This window comes from Meriones unguiculatus, chromosome 15 (assembly GCF_030254825.1).
Source record: "Meriones unguiculatus strain TT.TT164.6M chromosome 15, Bangor_MerUng_6.1, whole genome shotgun sequence".
NCBI classification, from domain to species: Eukaryota; Metazoa; Chordata; class Mammalia; order Rodentia; family Muridae; genus Meriones; species Meriones unguiculatus.
The window spans coordinates 68,415,874-68,442,938 of NC_083362.1; the positions used below are offsets into that span (position 1 = coordinate 68,415,874).

A 27,065-nucleotide genomic window follows, 5' to 3' on the forward strand; every position below is an offset into this window, starting at 1 on the left:
CATGGCCCATTCCCAGCACACTGGAGGCAGAAGATGGGAAGAAAGATGTTGAGTTGAATTCTAAACCAGCCTGGGTTTCATAAGACCTTGTGGACAGGGGAAGAAGGAAGAGAGGATGAGGGGGAGGAGGAAGAGATGTCAGAATCAGAGTCAGTGATGCATGTAGGTAGCATGGCTGAATACTGCTTCAGAGGACTTTGGTTTCAGCTTTATGTATGGGTGCTCAGCTAAATCTAAAAAAGAAAAATTAATGTGATCGATCATAAAATGTTTTGAGTTTTGTTTTAAATCAGCCACTATTTTCTTCCACTAGGGTTGAAAATATATAAATAGTGTCAGAGTCTGTGTCTGCAATGGAAGAGTGCATTTGATGGCCAGGATGTTGGTGGTCATGAGAAGAATGGGCTGTGGTTGCAAGGACTGTTTGTCCACAAGGTTTCTTAATGACCGCCACCTCTCAGGATATGTCTGCTTGTGGAATGTGCGGTCCATTCTTCACCTGAACCGGAAACACTCATAGTGGTCGTTCAGCTGTAAGCAGAGTTTTTAACTCACTCCTTTTGAAAAAAATAAACGGGGTTATCAAAAGCAAGGAAAAGAGGTGTAAAGGTTAACATAATCCCCCAATTCTAGAGCCGTGTTTTTGTACATGAGGGTTTGTATAAGCAAACAAGCAGGTGTAAACATGCCACTCCAGCCATATTTGAATCCATCAAGCTTTGCAGAGAAAGCTTTCTAGCGAGAACAGCCTGCCAGTTAGAAGCTCCAGAGTACATCTTGTTCTCTTGGGGTTTGGTCAACATCCATGCATCTTCTTAAGAGGTCCAAGGCCTGCTGTCTGGGATTTGGGATCTTCAAGGATGGCTTATACTATTTTTCAAGAAATTACTCAATTTGTACCATCCTTTTTGTTAGGTTTAGCACAAAGTGCCCTTTGTGTGTGGTGGTGGTGGGGGGAGCGTGCATGTATTTGTTGTCCAGGATAAGTATGTTTCTGTAAAAAAAAATAATAATAATAATAATCATTTTCTTATATTGTAGGCCCATATATTTTATTTTATATTTATATTTACTGAGTCTATTACTTTTTTTCTTCCTTTTTTCTTTTTTTTATGTGGAGACCAGAGATTTTTATCAGATGTCTCTCTCCGTCATTTATACCCTTTTTACTTTTTAATTTTTTTACTAAGCTTGGAGCCCACTGATTTAGCTAGGTTCCTCTGGACCCTCCTGACTTTACCTCCCACTGCTGGAATTGCAGCCATGTGCCACCCACCTGGCATTTTCCATGGATCCTGGAGATTGAAACTCAGATTTTCATGCTTGCAAAACAAGCCCTTTACCCAGTGAGTCATCCCCCTCGCCAGCCCCGCTGTGGCATTATTCTAATGAGTTCAGACAGCAAATGTATGTAGAATGATGATCATCCTGCTTCATTTCATGGAAATTGTTTTCTCAGCCTGTTAGAGTTTTGTTCAATTCAGCACTGCGGAACTGAGATATTTGTGGAGTGAATGTTGTTTTTTTGTTGTTGTTGTTGTTTTGTTTTTTTCCTCTATTCCTTGGGTGTCTGTTCATGTATTTCATGATTTTTGTCTTATGTGCTCCCATAAAGGCAGGTAAAACCACCTGCCTTCCAGGAGGGGTTCTAGTTAGAGCTCCATGTGGGAGCAGTATTTCACTCCAAACCAAGATTCCCTTGAGATGGACTTTATACAATGAGACAAAAATATTGAAGCAGGATATTTCTCCTCCTGCTACAGTTGGAACTCCCCAAAGGAAAGGTGGTATATAAACCATCTCCCTGTCCATGGAGTTTAAACCTGAGGAAAGAGAGACAGTCCAGCCCAGGCCTGAAGAGCTGGGCTCTAATCTACCTATTCCCCCAGCATTGAAGGAGTCGGGTATGCTCCACCCAGAGAAGACAGTTGAACCTGACTACTATGCTGACTTTACCTACTGTTTCCTGAGATGTGGTATGAGCTTTCCTTTAAAAAAAATGACTTGTCCCCGGAGGGATGACTTACTCTGTAAGGTCCTTGCCCTGTAAGCATGACAACATGGATTTGGATCCATGACGCCTAAGCAAAAGCCTGGCCACTTAGAGTCACTGAGATGGATCAGTGGGCAAAGGCACTTGCTACTCAAAGCTCATCACTGGAGTTCAATCCCTAGAGGCCACATAAAAAGTCGGCTGTGGTAGTGCTCATCTGTGAACCTGCAGACCTACAGGGAGGTGGGAGGCAGACACAGAAGAGACAAGAAAATCACCAGTGAGCTAGCCTGCAGTGCTCAGTGTGGTAGAAATAAGAGGAAACTTGCCGCGAAACCAACTCTGGAAAGCCGGCCTCTGTCTTCGACATGTTCACCAACCATGGCGTGAGTTGCCGTGTAAACGCATACATTTACGTACACACATTGTACACGCAACAATAATTGAGGAAAAAAACAAACAAACGATGTTCGTCGTGCATGTCTGTAAGCCCAGCTCTGGGGAGGCAGAAATAGGAGGGTGCCTGGAAGTTGCTGGATAGCCACCTTAGCTGAGTGTTCAAGCTCTAGGATCCGCGAGATACTCTGTTCCAAACGTACGGTGGCGAGGGATGGAGGACGCCTGACGCTGACTCCGGCCTCCCCGTGCACATACACGCACCAACACAAGCAAGTGCACACGCATGTGAAGACAAGCATCATGACAGCAGGAGCCTATGCCAGTGGCTGCTCACATGCATGTGCATACACATGTGCATGAGCACACACATGTTGTTTATTGTAAATAAGCTGAAAATGAACTATTAACAAAAAGAAAAGGTGCCTGGTTTTCCATGTCCTAATGGAAAGATTAACATACTGCAGAAAAGTTAAATGTACATGTATGTTTAACATGTACCCGTCATTGTTCATCCAGGGGAAAAAACCCCATCCTACAGCTATAGCTTATGCCTGACCCCAGCATGCAGTGATGTTTTCTACATTTAGCTTAAGCACAGAACTCTGGAAGCCTCTGATTTAATGGCTATGTAATGTTTTCTACTGAGCTTTTTCAATTTGTTTTCCTATTCACCTGTTTTACTGACTGGTATTACCACCCAATGCAAAATACAGGTGACAGTGTTTGTCAGTCATATTTGTTAGTCCGGGCATCAAATGTGAATACTTCTGTAGTTTCCCAGAATGATACTCCCTTGTCTTTGATTGGTCTTGTCTGTATCCTTTTAAAAGGGGTTGAAGGGTTGTGATTCTTTATGTTAATGGGTGATGAGAAGAACCAAGATTCCTTTCTTTATGTCTTACATTTCGTGTGTGTGTGTGTGTGTGTGTATGTGTGTGTAGGTCAGAGGACATCCCTTAAAAGCCACTTCTCTCCCTCAACTATGTGGTCCCCAGGAGTCAAGGTCAGATGGTCAAGTTTGACAGAGGGTACCCTTACTGATTAACCAAACAGAAAATGTGAAGTTTTTGTTGTTTATTTATTTTTTATTTTATGTTATAGGTGTTTTGCCCTCCCCTCTGTGTGTGTGTAAGTTTGTGTGTATGTGTCTGTGTGTTTGTGTGTATGTATATACCATGTATGCAAATACCATGTATGCAATGCCTATGGAAGCCAGAAGAGGGTCATGGGTCCTCTAGAGCTAGAGATACAGACAGTTGTAAACCACCATGTTGGTGCTGGGAACTGAACTCAGGTCCTCTGGAAGAGCAGCCAATGCTCTTAACCACTGAGCCATCTCACCAGCCCCAGGATCTTTTAATACTGAAAATAAAGGTCTAACTTTGTTTGAGGTAAAAATTAAAGACATAGATCTACTTAAGTATTTTAAATCTGATCTGTTTTAAGAGGGTTTTAAGCTAACAGAAAGAAAAATGCAAAAATGTACCAAAAACAAATAAGGTCCAACATTCCACACACCCAGTTCTGCCCTATAATCAACATTTTGTAGTACTATGTTATTGTGTTGGCTTTATTGTTGCAGTGAGAAAAACTCAACAAACAATTTGAAGAAGGATTTGTCTGTACTCATGTGGTCTCAATCTCTGGTACTTGCTTCAGCTTGGCCATGTCAAGCTGAACACCATGGCAGCAGGTGCTTTTGGCAGTGGGTTCTCACTTCATGGTAACAGGAAGTGGGGGTTGGGGCAAGGCAAGACACAGTTTTAAGAACACACCCCTGGAGACCCACTTCCTCCAGCTAATCCCCACTTCCTAAAGTTTCTAAACCGCCCCCCCCCCCCCCAGATAGTAGCACCATCTGGGTACGAAGACCTTCACTCATGAGCCTTTGGGGTGATGCTTCATATATAAACTCTAACAGGTATGTTAGCTTGAAATGGTGAGCTGCTGTTGGCACTTCATAGTGAACTCAAGTCTAGACTTCAGTCAGCTCTGACTGTCACAATATATCATGGACTGTCTGGTTTAAACAGTAGAAATCGGTTTCTTATAGTTGAGAAATCTGAGAATGAGGTGCTAGTTCCTAGTTAGGCATGTCTTGCTGGCTACCTTCTTAGTGTAGTCCTTAGTTCTCATGTGATGAGGAGAAGGGAGAGGAACAAAGATGGAGAGAGGATGGGGAGGAAGGGTGGGTGAGAAAGGAAGAGAAGGAGTGAGAAGAAAGGACAGACACAGGGATTTAGACATTAGCAAACTCTATGATACCACTTCTTTTTTTTAATATTTTTTATTACAATTTATTCACTTTGTATCCCAGCTGTAGTCCCTCCCCCATCTCCTCCCAATCCCACCTTCTCTCCTTTTTCTCCTCCCATGCCCTTTCCCCAGTCTACTAATAGGGGAGGTCCTCCTCCCCTTCCATCTTACCCTAGCCTATCAGGTTCCATCAGGACTGTCTGCATTGTCTTCCTCTGTGGCCTGGTAAGGCTGCCCCACCTCAGGGGGAGGTGATCAAAGAGCCAGTCACTGAGTTCATTTTAGAGACAGCCCCTGTTCCCCTTACTAGGGATTCCACTTGGAGACCGAGCTGCTGTGGGCTACATCTGTGCAGGGGTTTTAGGTTATCTCCATGCATGGTCCTTGGTTGGAGTATCAGTCTCAGAAAAGACCTCTGTGTCCAGATTTTTGGTTCTGTTGCTCTCCTGTGGCACTCCAGTCCCCTCCAGGTATTTCTATCTTCCCCTTCTTTCATAAGATTCCCTGTACTCTTCCCAAGAAGGAGGACCCTGGGTAAGATGCTCAATCCTCATTCAGAAAAGCAAACAGGATAGACCTCGAAAGATGGAGAAAATAGGGAACAGGACAGGAGCATACCACAGAGGGCCTCTGAAAGACTCTACCCAGCAGGCAGAGCAGATGCTAAGATTCCTAGTCAAACCTTGGGCAGAGTGCAAGGAATCTCATGAAAGAAGGGGAGATAGAAGGTACCTCTTCTTATACTCATCCCATTCTCAAGGCCGCACCCTCCCTTACCCCATCTAAACATAATTATCTCTCAAGGGCCTTATCTTTAGACACCTCCCATTGGGCATCAGGATTTCATTGTATTACTTTGGCAAAGACACAGCTGGTCCACAGTGGCTCCTGTTGCCTCTGACGGACGGCAGTTTTCCTTATTTTTGTAATGAAAGGTTGGAAAATATCACTTCTGAGTATCTGTGTATGAGCATGATCCTCATTTGTCTGCGTGTGATTCAAAGGCCATGTTCTGTCAGCCACATCACATGACTTCTTAGCAAATTTTAAATTAGTAACAGGAGTCCATGTTGCCCTATGTAATTGGACAGGCCTGCTGTGGTGCCATTTAAAAAAAAAAATCTGTTACAGAGGTAGAAATACACATATGAAAAATTTCCATACCATCTGAGCCATGTAAATATGTAAGGAAGATTGCTTCTATCCATAAATAAGTTAGGTTCTCTTGAGGGGTTGCTCTCCCCAGTCAGCCAGAATAACAGGAAGCACTGGGTAGAATCACAGAGCAGCTATCTCTCTAGTTGAACACAGGGTTGCCTGGAACAGCATTCACAATGGAGGTTGGAACTAATGGGTCATCATGCTGTCATCCGATTGTTGCTGTATGGGTGATAACACCTACTCAGTCTACACCCAACTAAACACGCTTGTTAAGGAGTCTTTTTGGTGACTTGGTGACAAGTGGGAGGCTTCAGTGTCCTCTGTTGTCTGTCATAGGTCACGGTGATTGCCGATTATTTTAAAAAGACCGAAAGCTAAAAAAAGTCACGTTTCCTAGTTCAGCAGGTGATACCTGCCCCAGATAAAATGGGGCATCCCGTTGTAATGTGTTTCTACACGTGATGGCTGACTTAGTTAACATTTTGTTAATTTGTTGAGAATTTCACACATGCATACGACGTATTGTGATCACATTCACCTCTCACCCTTCCATCTGGTCCACCTCCTCCCAACTTTGTGGCCTTATTTTAAATAACCCAGCGAGTCCAACTGTGCCACTCACTTACCCACGTGAGGCCACCCCATTGGAGTGTGGCCACATACAGCAGATTGGTTTGTAAACAGGAACTTTAACTACAGATGGAGTTATTACATTGATTTGAAATTTTCATAGTAACATTTTTTTTTCATTGAAAAAATAATGAAACATGTTAAGCTCATTTCCCCCCCCCCCCTTTGACCCACTTATGATATAAGCTTTGGCTTTTGTGGAATTTCTTTCAGGAGACACTGTTGGTGATAAGTGTTTCATAATTAAATATTCACTCTCAAATAATAAGATGATAAATCACAGCCCAGGCCTTCCTGACTTCCTGATACTTTTACTTAATTTCCATTTCTGTATGAGGAGGAATGTTTCAAAATAGAGTTTCTTATACTTGCTAAATTCTTCTCCCGCAGTATTAAGTGATTTTTAGTTAAAGGTCATGGTCACTAAGCAGGCAACAGGACTGTTTGTCATTTATATTCAGATTTGGTTCGCATTATGCAAAGTGAAGACAGTGGGCACCATGAATTGAGATCATTAGTCCATCAATTATTCTGAGATAACAGCTGAGGACAGGCCTCAGCCTCCATGGACATTCCTTCCATTTAAAGTTGGATTCTCATTAGCTTCAATGAGAGAAAATAATTTGATTCTCGTTTATCTCTTTTTAAACGGACATTGTTCCCTTCTGAATTCAAGAACATTTTAATGTTGTAGCCATTTATAGTACACAGGTCAAATAAATATCAGGTTGTATTTTTAACAGTATATGTCACTGCTATAATTCATATTTTAGCAATCCCTTGATTCTAAGACACACAACTCTTTAGTATGTAACAGGGCCATGAACACCTAATGAGAGTGACATTAGGCATCATTGGACTAATAAGAATGCTGCTTAATTACAGATTGTTTTGTTGTGGTGGTGGTTGATGCTTTGCTGTTTGTATAAAGCCATAGCTTCATCTCATGGACGTTTGATGTTTAGAAACTCTGATAAGAACTATCTGAAGATGCCTAAGAATATGTGAAGGACGTCGGCCTTTTCGGTTTTGAGATGGAGCTCTGGCCTGGAGGTTGGTCTCCAACTCACCATCCTCCACCATCCCTGGGATTATGAAGTGTCTCCTGGTGCCAGGCTGAGATTTACGTTTCTCTGCTTAAAAGCAACAAGCACAGTAGTAGATGTAGACAAAAGGAACGGATTTTTTTTTTCAGGTCCAATTTCATTATAAACCAAAATGAAAGAATAAGACACTAGAAATTAAGGAAAGGAAATGACTCCCCTTTTTATAATGAGCAGCATGAGCTTCAGGAGAAATCCCAACAGACAGCTTGGCAAAGGCTGTTCACAGAGGTGAGTCAGTGCATACTAAGTGCATAGAGATTGATTTGTTAAGTAATGAGAAGTTAAGGCAGCGAGGCTGTTTCCTCGCTAAGTTAATAGGGTTTTTTTTAGAAGCCATCAGTATTACTGAGGCTGTGGTGGGCTGGGCGTTGATATGAATGGCCAGACGCACCCTGGGGCAAGCGTTCTACAGGGGACATAGATGGCTAGTGTCCAGACCAGGAAAAAGGCTTATGTTCCCTGATTTCTGAGAATCTGTAGAAACTACAAATAAACTATAAATACGAAAAACAAACAGAGGAGATGATTGCTATCCGTCAGTGTGTTGACATGGACTGTGGGGAGCCACTTAAATGTCCAGTTGCAGGTAAATAAATCAGTAATTGTTATGGAATAGAATATTATGCAGCTATTAAACTGTCGTTAGAGATTAGTTTAATGGATTTGGGAAATACTTGTGGCCAAATAAGGGTGGAAAGTGGGGTACAGCACGTTCTCAGCTTTATTTTTATGTTTCACATCCTGGGATGGAACCCTGGGCCTCACACACACTAACCAAGTGCTGTATTGCCGAGCTGCCACTCTCAGTTTTTGCTGTTTTTCCTTTAAGGTAAAAACTAGCCACACACAAAGAGCTAAAGAGAAAACACTCCAAAATATCAATAGTGGTCAACTTACGTGAAGTATGGGTATATCTTACCATTTTTTTTTCTTAAACCTTTGTTTTTTCCTACCAAATTCCCTTTCATGGGAATATGCTATTTATAATGGAAAAGCCAAGCCATTGAAATATAACCAGACAGTCGCACCATCTCACAAATCCTAACCTGTCTTGTGTCTTGTCCTCCACTTATCCTCAGACACTGGCTGATACATTATAGTTTCACAATAATTCTTAGTTGAATAAAATCAGAGTTTGGGGAGGGCCAGCCACTGGCAGGATGAAAATCAAAGTACAAATAAGCAGATTTTCGACCCAAGCCAGGAAATCACAGGTGGGCTGATCCTAAACGCAGTGAAAATTAAGGGATCTGTCTGGGACTCAGCGGAGCAGTTGATGTCTCAGCTGGTCAGCAGGTGAGATGCTCGTCCTGGGTGGGAAACAGCTGCCTCCATTTAGCTGGTGAGACCTCAGAGGCAGCCTCAGGCATGGGTGAGATGCAGAAGCTTGTAGGTCATGTTCTCTGCTCTCAGGGCAACTGCAGCGACTTGATCATGCTTGATATAAACACAGAGTACTACAAACACTGAATCACTTGGAATCTTAGGTCTGTGTGTAAAAAGAAATTAAGAGACATTAAAAATGGCTTCTGAGAACCTGTTGTATTGAAATCTGTGGCCATGACAGTACATAAGCACATTTTATTATATCGCAAGAAACAGTTAAAGGTAACTAACTAAACCATAAAGAAATTCAAATAGGGGAAAAATAAGAGATGAGAGGAAAATGGGGTTGAGTATGAGAAAAGCATTTTTAAATTTTTTTCGCATTTATAGTTAAAATATGATTACATGAACATCCCCTTCACCTATCCTCCCTCCAACCTCTCCCAATATCTCTTCCCTCCAATTCTTTCCAGATCTGCCATCCCTCCCTCTAGACTCCATGGTCTCTTTTTTTTTAATTATTGTTATATGTGCATATATATATATATGTATATATATATATATGAATTAAATGAATACAACCTGCTGAGTCCATTTAGTGCTGCTGGCATGTATATGACTGGGTGTTGGGAAACCAATTAGGGGAAAACCTTTCGTGTTTTGGTCAGGTAGTTCAGGAGACTCCCAAGACAATATAGACTCCTATTGTTGCCTTTGGTTAAAGGGTAGCCCAATTGCTAAACACACCACACCACATACTTTAGACACAGGAGTTTGAAGATTATGAGCTAGATCTGACCGGAAAGCCTGTCCTAAGATATGAGTGGCACTTATATCTTGGCAATAACTAACAACTGTATGAAGAGACTTAATTGATCAACAGGAAAGAAATCATACTTGGTACTAGAAATCTAGCCAACTACCAGGAGTTAGTGAGGTCCTGGATCTTAGAGGAGAACCTACTTTCACCACTTTACTAGACTAGCTTAATCCCTAACTGCATTCTAAAGTTATCCTTATACCTTTAAGTATAGCTCTTGTCACTCTTGAAAGGAGATTCTCTTTGCAACAGACAGAGACAAACAGAAAACAATTGTCCAAAATGCAGGGAAAGGCAAAATTTAGAGCCAGATATGATAGAATTGATACATGAAGAATTTACACTTTTGAAAATATCAATTGCCAGGCAGTGGTGGTGCAAACCTTTAATCACAGCCTGCCGAGACTGAAGAAGGAAATCTCTGAGGTGGAGGCCAGCCTGGTCTACAGTGTGAGTTTAGGACAGCCAGGGCTACACAGAGAAACCTTATCTCAAAAAACCTAAAGAAAGAAAAAAAAAGAAAAAGGAAGGAAGGAAGGAAGGAAGGAAGGAAGGAAGGAAGGAAGGAAAAAGAAAGAAAGAAAGAAAGAAAGAAAGAAAGAAAGAAAGAAAGAAAGAAAGAAAGAAAGAAAGAAAGAAAGAAAAAGAAAGGAAGAAAGATTAATCAGGAGAGATTGCTTGGTGGTTAAAAGTGCTTGTTGCTCTTACAGAAGACCAGACCCTAGTTCAGTTACTAGCACACACATGGTGACTCATAATCATCTGTATCTATCACCAATTCCAGGGGATCCAACACCCTCTTCTGACCTCCGCAGGCACCAGGCATGGACATGGTGCATACTTATTGGTGCATACAAAACATTCATACACGAAAAGTAAAATAAAAAGTCTTAAAAAGAAAAGAAAAAGTAGAAAGAAAACTTCAGTAAGTAGTTTTGAAAACCAATATATCACTCTAGACAGAGAAGATATCAGATCATCTTAGAAAGGACTATATTTTTGTGAGAGAATGGAGTTTGCTGCTTTAAGACAGCTCACCCTGTTTCAAAACACTTAGGCAAATACTCAAGCATGACTTTTTTATATAAGGAAGAAATCTCATTGAGTTCTCATGATCCAAAGAGTGGAATATAATTTTTCAGAACTTTTTGTGTGTCCCTGATGTGTTATAATTGCTGTTTTCCAACCAGATCCTCAGACTCCTGCAAAGTTACATTTTGGGTTTTATTCAGTGAGTTCTCACGCAGAGAGCACTCAGTCCTGGTGTCAGTTGGTTGGGAGTTCATAGTTCTTCTGTACCTTTCCTGGGAGCCTTGCCCAGGAGGGTTAACTTGAGGACTCTGATGAACCAGTCCCTCTTACTGAGAAGATGGTATTAATACATACTGAGTAATCTGAACTCAGGCAGAGGCTTCCCAGCCCCCGTTTCTCTAAAGCACCATGGTAAGGTGCAATGCACCTTGGGTAAAAATAACCCAGACCTGCTAATGAAAGACAATGTGCACATAATCTGCTCTCTTGCCGCATACGCTTTTATAGATGCTGAAGATGCTGTTGTCAAACGGTATTTTAAAAACTGTCAAAAGTGTGTGTGCGCGTGTTTCAAATGAGTTTTAAATAATTCAGCACCATCCAGGCAGCAGAAAATGACTTTACAAGCTTGCAGTTCTCTTTTGTGTTACATATACAAGAAGGCACCATGAATTGCCCCGAATCTCTCCCATCCATCCTGTCCTAGTAACCAGTGTGGAGTAGAGGAACTTCTGCTGTTGCTGGCGTAGTCTTTCCCGTAAAGAATTGCAGAGCAGTCATTCCAGTAGATGCTGCATGTTGCAGAGCAGTCATTCCAGTAGATGCTGCATGTTGCAAATGGAGAGCTAGGCTCCTGACAACAGGTCTTGTCTGCTCCGTCTGAGGCGATGGCTAGCGTGTGGTGGCTGCCTCTTTCTGCTTCCTCTGAGTGCTTCAGAAGTACAGACAGAGGAGACAGGAAACAGTTGACTTGGAGTGAGAAGTAGATTGCTCAGTGCTTGCCCGCTAGCCCTTAGTGGCTGTGCTCTGCCTGAAGAGTTCATCAAAAGTCACTCCCGTGTTCTAGAGCTGAACAGCAGTGGAAAAGCAGCGATCACAGGTCATGGTGAGTTTTAGCCACTTCTATCATTGGCTCATTAGTCACCCTTCTCTTATTCTTCCTGTCCCATTTCTTTTTTTGAGATGTGACCAAAAAACAAAAAACCAAACAAAAACACAACTTTTTTTTCCACCCTGTGGAAACTCGCTAAGTAGAAAGTGTAATACGGCACATTCCTCCCTCCTGACAAAGAGTAGCAAAGAACCATGGTTTTTCTGAAGGCCAAACCTTTTGTCTAAGAGTATCCTGTTCAGGACTTGTGGGTGTTTTCTGTAGATAAGAATGGGAGTGCTCATGCTCAGGAGTGACTGGACCTCTGTGATATGCGTATCTCCAGGGAGTCAAAAGGCTCTCCTAACAGAATGTTCCATGTGTGTTTATAAGGCTTGGGAAGTGACTGAAACCCACAGAAAGTTGGTAGAGTTCAGTGGAACATACTTGTCTTCAAACAATACCTTGAAAACTTTGAGCATTGCTGTGGTAACAAGGTTTGCCCTAAGAAACTAACTGCAAAAACTCAGCAAATTCTGTAAATCCCTTCCCAGGGTCTCTTGGAGCACAGTGCATGTGGAGCACATCACGTGCCTGGAGCACCCAATCATGTACTGTTTAGCATACGGTATGTGCAGTGGCACGCCATGTTACCCAGCTCTTGCTGACATGGACCTCAAGCTACTGGTAGGAACTACTGGGCTGTTGAGTTCTTTACATACTCCACATAGTCCAAGGGCCTTCTGGGAGCTCACAGTTTCAGTAATCAGCCCTAGCCCCCTTTCCATCTGGATTTCTTAGATCTTGTGCATGCAATTGTTTGTAAGGTTCAGCCAAGACCCAACAGTAAAAAGCCAGAACTAGGTATGTGTGTGGAAAAGGCAATGTTTTCGGAAAGTAGTGACACTGACTAAAGCCACCCTATCAAAGAAGAGTGAAAAGAAGTAATTCCTTTTGTTTCTTTGTTTTTTGTGAAACATGTTGAAGAATGCAAATCAGCAGAGTAGATTATGTTCTGGAAGTGTTTTGTGCTTCAAAACATGACTGTGGTCCTGTTAGACCTGCGCTACATGAACAGCTTTATACCTGACCATCGTAATTGTGGTTGCTTCCTTGTTCCTTTGTGTAGACTGTAAATCCAGATCAGACTTTTTCAGGGACCTGCAAATCCAGTCAAGGCTGCAGAGGGTGTTCTCTCAGCCTCCAGGCATGGATTTACTGGATAAATTTATTTCTTTCAGTGTCTTTGTGCTGAGCGCCACACCTACTTTTTGGCTCTCACAGCCCTGGGTCCTTGGCTCAGCAGCTTTCTAATTTTAGTTTCTTATCTCTGAAGTGGGACAGTAATTGTATTCAAGCTGTGGCTTGTTGAGAGGTAACCCAGAAAATGCTGGTGCCGTGTTAGCACCTATCTGTGTGTTGTCCCCTATGGGTGCCTGCTTATGAATTAAGCTCAGGCCAGTCAGAGCTTAAGCATACGGAGGTCTTCTGGCAGCATTATCAGTTGTGGACTCCTTTGGAAATCATCTGGCAACAGCTTTCTGGAAATGCGGGTGGATTTTAAAGAGCTATTGAAAAGAGGACGTACATAGAAGTGGCATTCTGAATTGAAGAGCTGTGATCTGCCCTCTGGCATGGCCACTGTTTGGAGAATTCCTCCATATGCATTTCACCCATTCATGTAGCATGACTCTTACTACAACCTACACATGAGTGTTCGCACTGTGTCGGGCTAAAGAGTGCAATCCCTGGGATTAATGCGGTAGCTTTAATGTCTTGTCATCGGCATGGCAACATCTTTGTCTCCCTGGAGTCTTGGCCCACATAGGAAGTGAACACAGTATGTAGCAGACTCCTCTCTGAGACTCCCTGATTCTTTACGGCCTATGTCATCTTTCTCCTCTTGGCCAGGATTCTTCTGGCCACAGCTTTAGGAAACCTTGTGAGCTTATGAAACAATAGGATAACTATTAGCTCTGTGTAATTAAAATTGCCAGTGGTGCCCACTGCGGTTCCAGGTATTTCCAATATGATATGGTTCCCAGGCTCCAGCAGTCCCCACAACTCTGGAACTCCACTCCAGTGTCTGCCTCTTGGCTCCACTCTATTAGTCACCTGCTGCTAAGCAACACGTGCACTGGCTTAAAGAAGCACACACTTGTCACATCTGTTTCTATAGCTCGGGTGCCTGGACGTGGCTTATCCATATGTCTGTTGAGGTTGTCTCACAGGGCTGTAACAAAGGTGACAGTCTCCCCTGAAGTCTCATCTGGAGGCTTGTTTCAGGATGGGTTTTCTTTCAAGTCCTTGGGGTTTGCCCTTTCGTGGGTTGTTGAGCTAAGTCTCTATGTCAGTTGGAATCAAGTTTTAGTCTCCTACCTCTAGGATTATGCTGGTGAGGTAGAAACTGGAGACTTGGGAACCATAAATATGAAAGTGACAAGCTTTATTCTGTTGGTTTACAAACAAGTCATGGGTCCCATTCATGGACAGAGTGAAGGTCTTATAATGGGATGAGAAATAAGGGGGGTATCTCAAAGTCAGCCTACCTCACTTCAGTTTCGGGCGGCCCTCTCTACAGTGACAGAGATGACCATGAACTCCCATGCTGCTTCTCTACAAGACTGTCAGTTCCAGAATATACAACGGCATCCACTCTGGCCCACTTTCAGGAAAGGACTGACTAGAAGGCTATTAGATTGTTTCAGCTACTGTTAAGAATACTAAAAATCTGGGGTGGAGAAACCTCTAGAACCGAGTGATGCTTATTGCAGTTGACCACTGTTTCCTTAGGCTGATCTCATCACTAGATTCTTATCCTTGTACATAAGACTGGCAAGGTGTAGGTCATATGCCTGTGCTCTAGCTACCAAGAAGGGAGATAAGGAACTCTTCCTCGTGGCCCTCGAGAGGTGAGGTTGCTTCTTTAACTGACACTGCTCTGATCTGAGGGGAATTACACATATGCACCTAGATGTCCAGTGTGGCCGGCAGCATTGCAGAAAGATTCTGCTCTAATGGACAGCTTCCAGAACCCTGTAGCTGACGGTTCGGCACTCTTGGTTAATATCAACATAAATAATGCTGGGAAGGAAACACAATGTGCTACCAGTGGGATCCTATTTCAGTTTTCATCGTTTAAAGTTTTATTCTCAAACCACCCACTGTCATCATCTCATCTCACATGTTGTATTTGTCAGGAAACTGACTTAGGTTTTCCTTGGGATTTGTTTATATTTCATGCGGATGACTGTATGTGGACTGGTATGCTTCTATGTGTGCCACATGCTTACCATGACCACAGACCAGAAGAAGACTGGAGTCATAGCTGGTTCTGAGCTATCATGCAAGTGTTAGAAATTGAAGCTGGGTTCCCTGCAAAGGCAGAAATTCTCTTCTTCACAGAGATGTTTCTCTAGTCTCTTATCAGGTTTTTATAAACCCAAAATCCTTGTAAATCTTTTGAAGTAAGTTCATGCTTCTTCTCTTCCATTTGCTGGGTTGTACGTAGTATTCAGGTAAGAACAATGCATTCAATAAAACCAACTTAGCAGGAAGAGAAATGAAAACAAATGTCATTCCTATGTGGTCATTTATAAAATGTGGAGTCTTGCCTGCTCTTGATTTTTTTTTTTTTTTATTATCCTAACGTATCAGCTGATACCTAGCAATTGGAATTAGAACTTGGGATTAAGGTAACAATCTTTACTATATTATAACCACCTGGGGGAGTAAAAACAACACCAAAAATTACAAACAAAACAATATCAATGTCCAAGTAACCTGAGAAACCTTTTCATGAGGTTCACATGTGCAGCTAGAATTGAAGATCAAGAGATGGAGATGTGGACCCGGGAAAGATCACCTATCCACACTGTTACTGTGTGTACGGTGGAAATGAAGAGGTCATTATCACAGCCCTACTGTTGAACCTGTCTGTGTCGCCTCATCATCTTGAACTCCCATTAATGGATGTCAGCCCCTTCCTGCAGCTGCACTGAGCACAGGCACCAAAGGGCCAGTCATTGCTCATCTGAAATGCCTTCCAAGGGCTGAGCTCAGGACAGCATTGTCCGTTTGCATCATCACAGTAGCAGATGCAAAGATCAGGCTGTAAACAGTACTTCTCTTCCTTTTGTTTTGTTTTTTTAATTTACTTTCTGGAGGTGATGGGGAAAATACAGTCATGTGGGCTCCAGAAGTGTTATTCTCTGTGCTGGGAACAGATGGCAGAACATTTTCTCTTGCCAAGTTGAGCTTACTCTAACAGAGTTCAGTGTGGCAGTGATCATAGCCTCTTTCCAACACTCCCATTCCCCATGTGCATTTTAGTTACGGGAAAAGTTCTCTGTATATCAGTTCAATATGTTGTAGCTTTCCTAGGAATTCTAAGAATCTGCACACAGTATATTCCCATGGGAAATGCTTTCAAAGAAAAAATTTTGAGGTCTCATGATTAAAGATCATCAAGAAAAATAAATAAATATTTAATAAGCATATTCCAGGGGGTAAGGGAATGTTTTCCATTGGTTTTGGAAATGTACACGATTGCTTTTAGTTGTCATAATGATTAGTCGGAGAGCCGCTGGCATTTGTTATAATGGGGATAACGGTACTACCTCTCTTGATGCATTTAGGACAGCCCCTACAAGAATGATCCTGTGTGTGTGAATGCATGTGCACACTCATGCCCCCACACATATGTTCTGCTGAGGGACTTGTACAGGTAAAAAACCTGTTTATGATTATTTGAGCTAAAGCCTTTAATTGTGCTTTTTATGTAAACACAGAGCACTTTGGGTTTAATATATAGTAAGTCACAGTCTATCGAGGGAAGCCAAGGCAGGAACTCAAAGTGGGTGGGAACCTAGAGGCAGGAGCCTCCAGAGGTCCCAGGAGCTGCTTACTGTCTTGCTCCTCATGGCTTGCTCAGCCTGCTTTCTTAAAGAACTCAGGACCACCAGCTCATGGGTGGCACTACCCACAAATGGCTGGACCCCCCCTTCTCCATCAATCACTAACTTAAAAAAAAAATGCTCTACAGGCCTACTTACAGCCAGATCTTAGGGAGACATTTTCTCAAAAACTAGCCAGCATACTGCCTCTGAGGGGTCCGCTCCCTCTCCTACAGCGTCGCTTTAAATGACACTCGAGAAACCATGCCACACCACACTGTGGAAAGGAAGCTCCTTTTTATGCTTACAGCCTTCGGTTTCTCTGTCTGTCTGACTCTCTGCCCTTCCATTTATCTTCCTATCTATCCCAGTAGATTATAAGCTTAAGGAGACAGGGACTTTTTTTATCTTGTTTATGTGGTAGTCAGTCGGTAAATATTTGAGTAAATGAATAATTTCTTATTGACTCAGCTTAAGTAATCCTGTCGCCTGGCATAGGCAGGTGGAATTGACAACCAGGAAGTTGTCAGACATCATCTGTCATCTTAGAAAGGCTTCTCTACCTTTGCAATTTTTATTATTATTTTTTAGCTAACATACTAAACAAGTTTTGTTATGATGGTTTTGAACATGTATGTCATCTCAGTTGTGGTTTCTGTTAGTCTGAAGAGACACCATGACCACAGCAATTCTTATAAAGGAAAGCGTTTAATTGGGGGGGGGAGTGGCTCACATGTTCAGAGGTTTAGTCCATTATTGTTATGGTGGGAAGCATGGCAGCATGCAGGCAGGCATGATGCTGGAGATGAAGCCAAGATTTCTACATCTAGATCAGCAGGCAGCAGGAAGAGAGGCAGAGGCAGAGTGTGTGTATCAGACAGATACGGGGCCTGGCTTGAACTTCTGAAACCTCAAAGCCCACCCCTGATGACACGCTTTCTTTAACAAAGCAATACCTCCTAATAGTGTCACTTGCTAGTGACTGAACATTCAAATATATGAGTCTATAGGGGCCACTTCTATACAAACCACACATATGTCATTGTACTGCATTCATTTTCCACCTCATTGCTCCTCTCTTCCCCTCCATACTTCAGCTCCCAAGCAGTCCTTCTGCTTTCCCTAGACTTTTATTTCTATGCCGATCACGTTTGATGGCCCCTCACGTAGAATTCCTCAGTAGTAGTCTGTCAGCAGCCTCATGTCTCCAGTTGGCACTGTGTTGAAGAAAACAAAACAGATAGCATAAGACATCTTTCCTATGTAGAGCCTGCCTTTGGAGAGCATCAAAAAGGAGCTACTCTACCTGGGATGCCAAAGGTGTTAGGGAGGCATGGTACAGCTATTGACAGACTCAGTCCTTCCCACATTCCATGGCCGAAAATACATGCTGGTTAAGTGGTCAGGGAAGACATCAAAAACAGAAAGTAGGCCATTTGGGGGCAGTTTATCCTGGGAAGAAACAGTAAAACAGTCTCCTGTGGCATTAATATTCAGGACTGTCAGAAATCCTCACTCTGTCATGTACCTGCACTGCTATCCTAAGAACATTTATTCAGCTCCCCAAGCCCCAGAGCTTCTGATCAACTAGGTCTCCAACTGGTGTTAATAGCTTTTACAGGAGAGATTATGGCAAGTACTGCAGGCCCCTTCCCTTACAAGATCTTCCCTTACCTTGTCCAACACTGTGTCTCCATCAGCTCCTGCCCTTAATGAGGTCATCGACTCTGCTCACACTGTGAAACTGTGTCTGTGGTAATACACTGTCTGCTTGCTTGAGAGGAAGCTCCCTTCAGCTGTGGAAAGAATCTGCCATTTAACAGGGGAGGACCTTTATAGCTTGTCAAAGCTTTCAATCACAGCTTCAGATTTTTAGGCTTTGACAGCAGCACATGAGAACAGGAGTGATTTTACTTAACAATTTACAAATGTCTTCCTACAGGGCCATGGTCAGCTAATGGTGACTCCCTCCCTGGGAAAGAGCATGTTGGTATTAATGATACCTGCATATCATTTACATAACAAAATCTTCAGCATCTTTGTCTTAATTTTGCTCAGACATTGTGTTTCCACAGTCATTATTCTAATAAGTCATACGTGATGTCATTGAGTTTAGCTTTGCATCTTTTATTTTTTATTTCCCCCTCACATACCCATGTAAATACATGTCAACAAATATACGTATACATGTTTTTGTTATATATACATAAAGATACATACATATGCACAAAGATACATATATACACACATATACATATCATATATAGTATGCACATATATATAAAAATATAACAAAAACTGGTCATGACTGGGAATTTATTAACTGTAGAAACACATGAGAGGGTTGTATATCAAAAAGCATACCAAATTGTAAGCAGGTTAAATAAAGCAATGTGAAACTAGAATGATGGTGGTGTGTGGCCACACGACCAGGGTAAAGAGAAGATCTTAGAAGGCAGAAGAGACAGATTTTCTGTGGGGAACGTGGCTGCCTCCATTTATTAGAAGCCACCAGATACCAGACACTGCTAAAATAAAGACCTTTTAGGACACTGAGCCACAAAAAGAATTTTTATTTTTAATTTTCATTTTCAATTGCTAAAAATTCCATTTGAGCAAGGAGGAAAATGAACCTAGAAATGAGTGATGCGATTGCAGAAACAACAGCAAAACAATGAGGGCAATTAAACTCAGGTCCTTTGCATAGATTGTTGCCGTTTTCAGTGATTTGGTTACTGAGAAATGTTTGTTTGGGTTTTTTTGCTCACTTATTTTATGTTTGTTTTTGAGACAAGGTCTCACTTTGTAACCTTGGATGGTCTGAGACTCATTCTGTGGCCCTGGCCGGCCTATACTCATGGACAACCTCTTGTCTCGGATTTGCAAATGCTGGCATTACAGATAGGAGGCAACTCCCTCTGCCCCAGAGTAACACAGTGTTTTCCCAGCTTATCATACGACAGCCTTGGCATGGCGCTAATCTCTGAGATTCTTCTGCTTGTGATTAGTTGCTCTCACTCCAGGTTGTTGATGTCAGTTTCCACGTATAGCTGAACACAAAAGTAGCTAAGTTTGAGATCAAAATTTCTTTTTAGCATCAAGATTATTAATAGTCTCAGTGATGGTTCGTATTGGCTGTCACATTGACAAGACCTCAACTCGTTGAGAAGAGAAGTCCCGGACACCCCTGTGAAGGACTGTGTAGAGAGCCTTTGCGAATGCCTGTGAGGGATTATCTAGATCATGTTAATTTAGGTGGAAGACTGGGCTTAGAGTCTTGAAGTGAGCAAAAAGACTAGAGCTGAGCACCAGCATTCACTGCTGTCTGCTCCTGACTGTGGGTATGTCGCAACCAACTGCTTCAGGCTCTGATCACCATGCTATCCAAGCCAAAGTTAGTGGAAAGTAAGTCCTTTCATCTTTAAGTTGTTTTTGTCAGGTATTTTATCACAGTGGTAGAAAAAGTAGCTAATACAGAAACTGATACTGAGAAGTGTGTCCATTGCTGGGATAAACCCAACAATGTGATTCTCAGGCCTTTGGAACTTGTTTGAAAGAGGACTGTGGAAAATTTTGGACTCTGGGCTAGAAATGCCCTTGGGTACTGTAAGCCGGGATTAATGGATTATTTTGGTGGGTGCTTGAAATACAAGAGAAGAGAAATGTGTGCAGTGGAGGCCCAGCTCTGGAAACTTCCGAAGGAACAGGCATGCTATGTGGGACTGGCTTGAGGCCATTTGTGTGCAGCATTCTCCTTGTCTTCTGAGAATACAGCAGCAATGGGGATGTGGACCCTGTGCCACTGTATACCAGAAGCCTGACACTTGTTTTTTTATTTTATGGAAGCCTGCAGATAAGAGGTTGCCTGGAGTTTCAGTGTTGGAATCAAAAGACTATGTGGGCTCTCCAAGTTGGACAAAACATATTCTGCAATATTAAACGGCCATGATCTAAGGGTACAGGAATGGGAAGCTTACGATTTAAAAGTAATGAATTTGAGTGAAAAGTTGACTAGGGGCAGAATTGTGATTGGTTAACATTAATTGTCAACTCGACAGGGTCTAGACTCAACCAGGAGACAAGCATGCTTACAAAGGATTATGTAGTTTAATTGAGGTAGGAAGACTCACCTTAGCAGTGCCACTGCCAACTATGAATACAATGTGTGACCAGTTGCCTCAAGCCCCTCCCGCCATGACTGGCTGTTTCCTCAAACTATGAGTGGAGAGAAACCCTTCCTTCCCTAAGATGCTCTGGTCAGGTATTTTTTTCTCAGTTATGAGGACAGTAACTGTAACAGTGATTAACACTTCGTGTTTTCAGTGAGAGTAGGTAACTCTGAAGGTTGCCCTGGCTTCCTTCTGCTCCCAAAGGTAACCGCCCAGCTCAGTCTCTTGCACCCAGGCTGCCTGTGTCTTAAAGGGAGACCTACTAGTGAATGGTTCCAAGCTGCAAGGAAGAGTCACAGAACTCCTTAAAACAAGCTGCACCTCCTTTCTCTGTGGTGAGTTTCCGCTTTTGGTGTGTGATGTGAGATTCCCAGTTTTGATTAAGATCACAATCTCATCTTCTTATTTTAAAAAACGAACACTTCCTTAGAGCATAAATGAAGTAAAATAACAATGGCAAATTTTCTTGTTCTAGGGCCTTTGTGCGGCCGCTCAGGGTCGGAGGATGATGCGGTGTGCTCCCCTTTGCTGTTTTAATTATATCGGAGCAATTAGATTATAACTCAAGCTTCTGAAAACCCATTATAAAGATAAGGAATTCATTTTACTGTATTATGCTCCAAACTGTAAATGAGATTTAAGATTAATTGTCTAATAGGTTGGATTTTAAATTGAAACTTCTTCCCATTTTATATCTATATGATTCAATATGAAGCTTGGTTTAAAAGTCTTAAAATTACTGATTCTTTAAAAAATAAAGTTCCTTTCAGTTAAATTGAAGTCAGTTTCTTTTAAAATCAAAGCTGGCTTCTTTTTGTGCCTTTAAGCCACCACTTTCTCACTTCTGACTAGGTGGAGTGGTGTGTGTTGTTGTTGATGGCTGAACAGGGAGTAAATTAAGAACACAAATGTGGGTGAGGGCACCCCAACAAAAGTCATGTTCTTACTGTCCTTCTGTACCATGGAAAACCGTTAACCAATCCCATATTTTTATTATTAGGTTTTAAATATCATGAGGTAGATTTTTGGGGAAAATAATAGCCCTCTTAGCCAATGAGTGTAGATGCATGTGTGCTACCATGATGTAGAAGGAACAGCCCAAAGGGCAGGCGGAAGGAAGGGAGAGTTCATGGTTTCTGATGGAGCGGCACTTAGGGTTGGGCTTCAGGCCACAGAGAGTGTTCGGGTGTGCAGAGATGAGTGTGGCAGGATCTGGGCTAAAGGAAAGAGATGAACAACACAAGAACAGGAGCCACATGCATGCCTGGTGTTCTGTACGGAAGCATGCATGTGGCATGGCTTCCTCTCCAGACAAATACTACTTGCAGGTTAGTATTGGAGCAAAAGCTCTAAGTGGCACATTAGCCGATTTTCTTGTGTTCGTCCAACATGTATTTATCTGGTGCTCAGCTTATATCCAGTGTTGGACTTTTCCCAAAGAGTTTAGTCCTAAGGACATGCATAGCTAGAGTGGGAAGGCATAGAAAGGCTGCAGTGCCACAAGTGTCACAGATGGAACTTACTTAACAACTGTACGGAAGTGAGACCTGAGAAAAGGCAAGTTTAAGTAAGGCGAAGGGGCAGGTGCACATCTCTGTGTGTTCAGATGGTTCCAGACAGCTGACAATCCATCAGGCACTTGACAAGAGGAACTCGGCCATCTTGGTGGTGAAGTATGCAGTTAAATAAATCCCTAGTAATTCTTGAAGTTGGGCTGACAGATCAGTCAGGCAGTGAACTCTCCACAGTCCCCAGCACACAACCAGTCTGGAACCGCAGGCCTCTAGAAATACTGCTGTCTCAGTAAACGTCTGTGTCTGAAAATACGTTTTATTGTATAAGCGATTGTCAGACTTACGTGGTAACTCCAAAAGAGGCAGTTCCCAAACCATTCTTCAAGCTTGGAGTCTTTTCCTTGTTGCTTTTTTCAGAATGACAGAAAGATCTTTATGAAACCAAACAGGGTGGTATGTCAGGGCATCCGTCCTGAGTTTTAGTGGTTAATTGCTCTACTCGTCAGTCATGCATAAATATGCAGCTGTCTGCTGGGCTGTGCACACAGACAGACAGGACAGGACAGACAGACACTGTCCCTCACAGTGGCTGAGCAGTCCAGATTGAAATCCGAGCAGAGAAAACTGATTTCATTGATATTTTGTGATACCAGGTCCAGAGAAGGACTAGAAGTCATTCAATGTCTTGTCTTGATGGAAGACTTCCATCATTTCAGAGGAACAAGCAGATCTGCTCCAGTAAAGGGAGGGTGTTGTATTTTTAAATGTGTGGACGTTATTATTCATTGTTGTATTTGTTTGCTTTTTTTTTTTCTTTTCTTTTCTTTTAGGGTAAGAAATGTTGTTCTTTGGACTCAGTTAAATGCTACTCAGCATCAAAGGTTCAGTGTGGAACAGATCATGCAGACTGTGACTGTCACACACCGAGCTAATGAGAAGACAAAATGTCTCTAATCCGCAACAGAGTAAACCTTCACAAAGGGTCTCCTTCCCTCCTAGGGCTTCCTTTGCTGGGCATCTGGCCGGCATTCTCGTTGGACTGATGTACACACGGGGGCCTCTGAAGAAAGCCATGGAAACGTGTGCAGGTACATAACAAACACCTTCGGCCTGACAGCAGTTAGATGGTCACCCTCCTTCTAATGTGCACATAGGCAGCCCTAAGGTTCCTTGGGCTTCACTTTAGAAATGTTCTAATATACTTAGATTTCTCTTGAAACCGAGAGATAACAAGATAGCCACTCACGTTGCTCCACGAAGAAGAATGCAAACCCAAATTTCTATTCTGAAGTGTTCTTAGGGAGCAAATGCTGGTATAGACTTATACCCTTAGACCTAAAGCATTCACAGAAAGCTGTAATTTTCCTCAAAATGTGAGCTTATGATAATATATTTTTCTATAATAATCCTTGAATTAATAGACAGGCCTGGCAAGGTTACAGGAGGAAACCAAGCCTAGATTGGAGTACAGGGCCAGTAATTTAAAGAGGTCAGAGTGACCACTAGGTCCTTGGTGGGCGAGGCATTGTATTCACAGGAGACCAAGCCATGTGACTTATCTCTTGCGATTTGATGCCTGCTTTTTATTTTCTTTGCCCTTTTTCTTTGTTTTGTCCCCCTCTAAACTGATGTTCAATGAAAATGTTTTATTTAGTAGTGAATGCATTTAAACCCTTTAATATAAAATACTGTACTGATTTTGACTTGTAAGGCAACTGTTTTGCAAACACTTGTTTTATAGACCTTGTGCATTCTAATATTTCATCTTTTATTCATGGGAAATCTTCTGAGACTATTTTACCTTTTCTTGAACCATAAATAATTTGTTTTCACAGTTTGTGCCGATGACTGTTGTTCTTGAGAACCATATAATATTCATGGCATCTGAAAGCTTTCTGGGTACTCCTCCTGCAGCCTTTATTGGCAGGTTGTTTTCACTCTGGGGTGGTTTTTAGAGGGCTGTGCTGCATCTACACACATTCCCACTCCCAGGCATTTGCCCATTACCACAGCCTGTGTGCACTTGGAGGAGGGAACAGGAGCAGTCTTTGCTAACAGTGCCCTGTTCTGTCACAGCCTCAGCACAGGTGGACAGTGCCTCTTTGGCAATGAATACTGATAAAGGGGGTGACTGCACTGTCTTTATCCACTTCCTGTATGTGTCTGTAGATTTAATGCATCTTAAAGCTCTGTGTGGACAATCTATAAAATTTAGATACATGGTTGATTTGATTTTCAAAAAGGATTTTTCCCACAATTACAACATTTAAGCTTTTGGGTGTTTTTGTAAGGGGAGAGAGGAATGCCCTAATACTATACCGTTTTCTGTGCAGACATTTTTACATCAATCTTTTTTAAAGTGACACAGGAAAAAAGTAAGTTTGAAAGATAGCCTGCAAATTGTTTTCTGGTGAAGGCAGAGAAAGGATGTATAGTGAGCTGAAAATTGAAGTAACACAGGGAACTTTAAAAAAAAAAATGGCCAAGAATGCGGAGCCTGCTGTTTTTTGCTTCCTGAAAGAATTGGGTCATCCTGAGAGTGTGCCTGGGCCTCTTTGTCTGGCTCACCTGTGTTGGAGAGAGAGTCCCTTAGGAAGGTTAGGGGATGTGACCCTTGTGATACCCTTGTTGGAGAAGACTTTGATCCACCACAGCATCTCTGGTTTTACAGTGGCTTCAGAACCCAAGCCTGGTGTCCTGTGAAGCAAAAGCCAGCTGGTGTCCCCTAGGACCTTTAAGGAACCACAGTGCATGTAACCTAGGGGTTTATTGACCCCCTCCTCAACACACACACACACACAAATGAAGTTTGTTTTAACAGTTGTTTACAAGTCATTTAATGTGACCCTGGGCTTTCTCCTGAAGAACTGCACAATTGTTAGAACTGTTACCTGTTAAAGCCATGTGACCTCTGTTAAAATGTTGGTTTCCTCTGTGTTTAGGCATCTTTTCCTCCAGTGTTGAGTATCCAAGACAGCAGTACCACTTTAACGGTGCAGGTAAGTTCATGTCATTTCATACATTTCAACTCATTTAAAAAAAAAACAAACTACGGCGTCGTGGAGCTGCTTTAATATAGCATTGGCTTTGGATGTAGGATAGCTCACAGGTCACACAGCAGTACCTTGATTCTTCCTGGAAGCTGAGCGGGGTAGGGTAAATCAGGGTGCTTGAGATGGGTTGTTAGTGAAAGGTAAAGAAGAGGGTAACTGGCATGAGACAGTTATCTGATTGGTAAAAGGCCTCTCGTATTCAATAAGGTGCATATTAACCCCAAGTCACCCAAGATTCCCATTGGCAGAGTGTTAGGACTGGGCACAGGGGCACAGTTTCCCACGGTCTAGCCCATCTACACATTCAGGAAGGCTCTAGCTCATCCTAATATGCCAAGATGGACTTTCATAGCATGCAGCTTCAAGAACAGCATGCATTTTTCAGGGTTTTTGTATAACAAAGATAGAAAGGACTATCTGTCCAGGTCTAAGACTTGTTTTCAGCTATAGCCTTTATACTCAATCCTGGGAGAATAGACCAGCTGTAAAGAAAAAAAAGTTTATTTAGCTGACAGCTTTGAGTTCAAGAACATGGTACTAGCTTCAGCTCAGATCTAGTGATGCCCTTCTTTGCTAGAAGAGTCCTGGGACTGCACAGAGCATCACATTGCCTTGAGACAGAAACAGATGTGATTGTGTATGTATATGTGTGTGTGGCAAATCAGGTAGAACTGGATGGTGATCTACACCACTAACTAAGGTGACTGACTTTGCAAAGGTCCTGTTTCCAAACAACACAGTCAGATTAAGCATCTAGTCTCTTTATTCATGCCATTAACCTATACAATTGAGGACTCCGCTACTGTATGAGAGGAGAGCATGGGCGGATGCACTGTAGTTTTTTGGATGGTTGGTTGAGTGATGTGGTGGTGGGTACTGGGTGTCTTAATGCAATAGACTGAATGTCTCTTCTTTCTGATGCTTATATTGAAACACTAGCCCCTATCATGACAGTATTTAGACATAGGGCCTTTGGAATGAAATCAAATCACTATAAGGTAATGTCCTCATTAGAGCCCACAGGAGAAGGACTCTAAGGAGCTCCCTGGCCTCTTGCTGGTTGAGTATACAGTCAGTAGCAGTCACTAGCAGTAGCTAGGTGAGAGTACTCCCCCGAGCTGAAGCTCACATCCTAACTTGGATGACTGCAACATGTATTCACAGTATGCACTTTACAGTTGCATCAGTTAATATGGCACAGATTAGATTTGAGGCCAGCAGCCTTTCTTAGGAAGCACCAGATAGCTAGTGTTTTAGACACTCCAGGCTTTATTGCCCATTTGATCCTGTTCTAACTAGCCAGCTGTTTCTTATATCATGAGGGCTGGAATTGTCTATGAAAATAAGCCATGTGTTGGATTCAGACTACGGGTTGTAGTTTTGTTCTGTTTTGAATCCTGGCTTACTTAGGCCTTTAACAGGTACAAAGAATTGTTGTTATTACTTATCTGATGGTTGATCTCGATTGTCAGTCTGACTAATTGAGATCTGCCTAAAAAATCAGTAAAGGGCTTTTCTGGGCATGTCTGTGATGTAATTTCCTTAGTCAGTTAACTGAAGGGGCACGACCTTTTTAGGATGTGGGTGATAACATCTAGTAGGCTAAAGCCCCCTCAAATGA

General features: G+C 42.3%; 1 protein-coding gene across 2 annotated transcripts in view; it reads left to right on the top strand.

Annotated features, from left to right (window-relative positions):
* The window catches only part of Rhbdd1 (rhomboid domain containing 1), a 119,572-nt gene that overhangs the window by 30,001 nt on the left and 62,506 nt on the right, over window positions 1-27,065 (top strand). For both annotated transcript variants that reach the window (XM_021635107.2, XM_060368723.1), the window contains exons 4-5: window positions 23,391-23,479; window positions 25,334-25,390. In XM_021635107.2, the coding sequence (XP_021490782.1) occupies window positions 23,391-23,479; window positions 25,334-25,390 (146 nt within the window). The remainder of the gene's footprint in view (window positions 1-23,390; window positions 23,480-25,333; window positions 25,391-27,065) is intronic.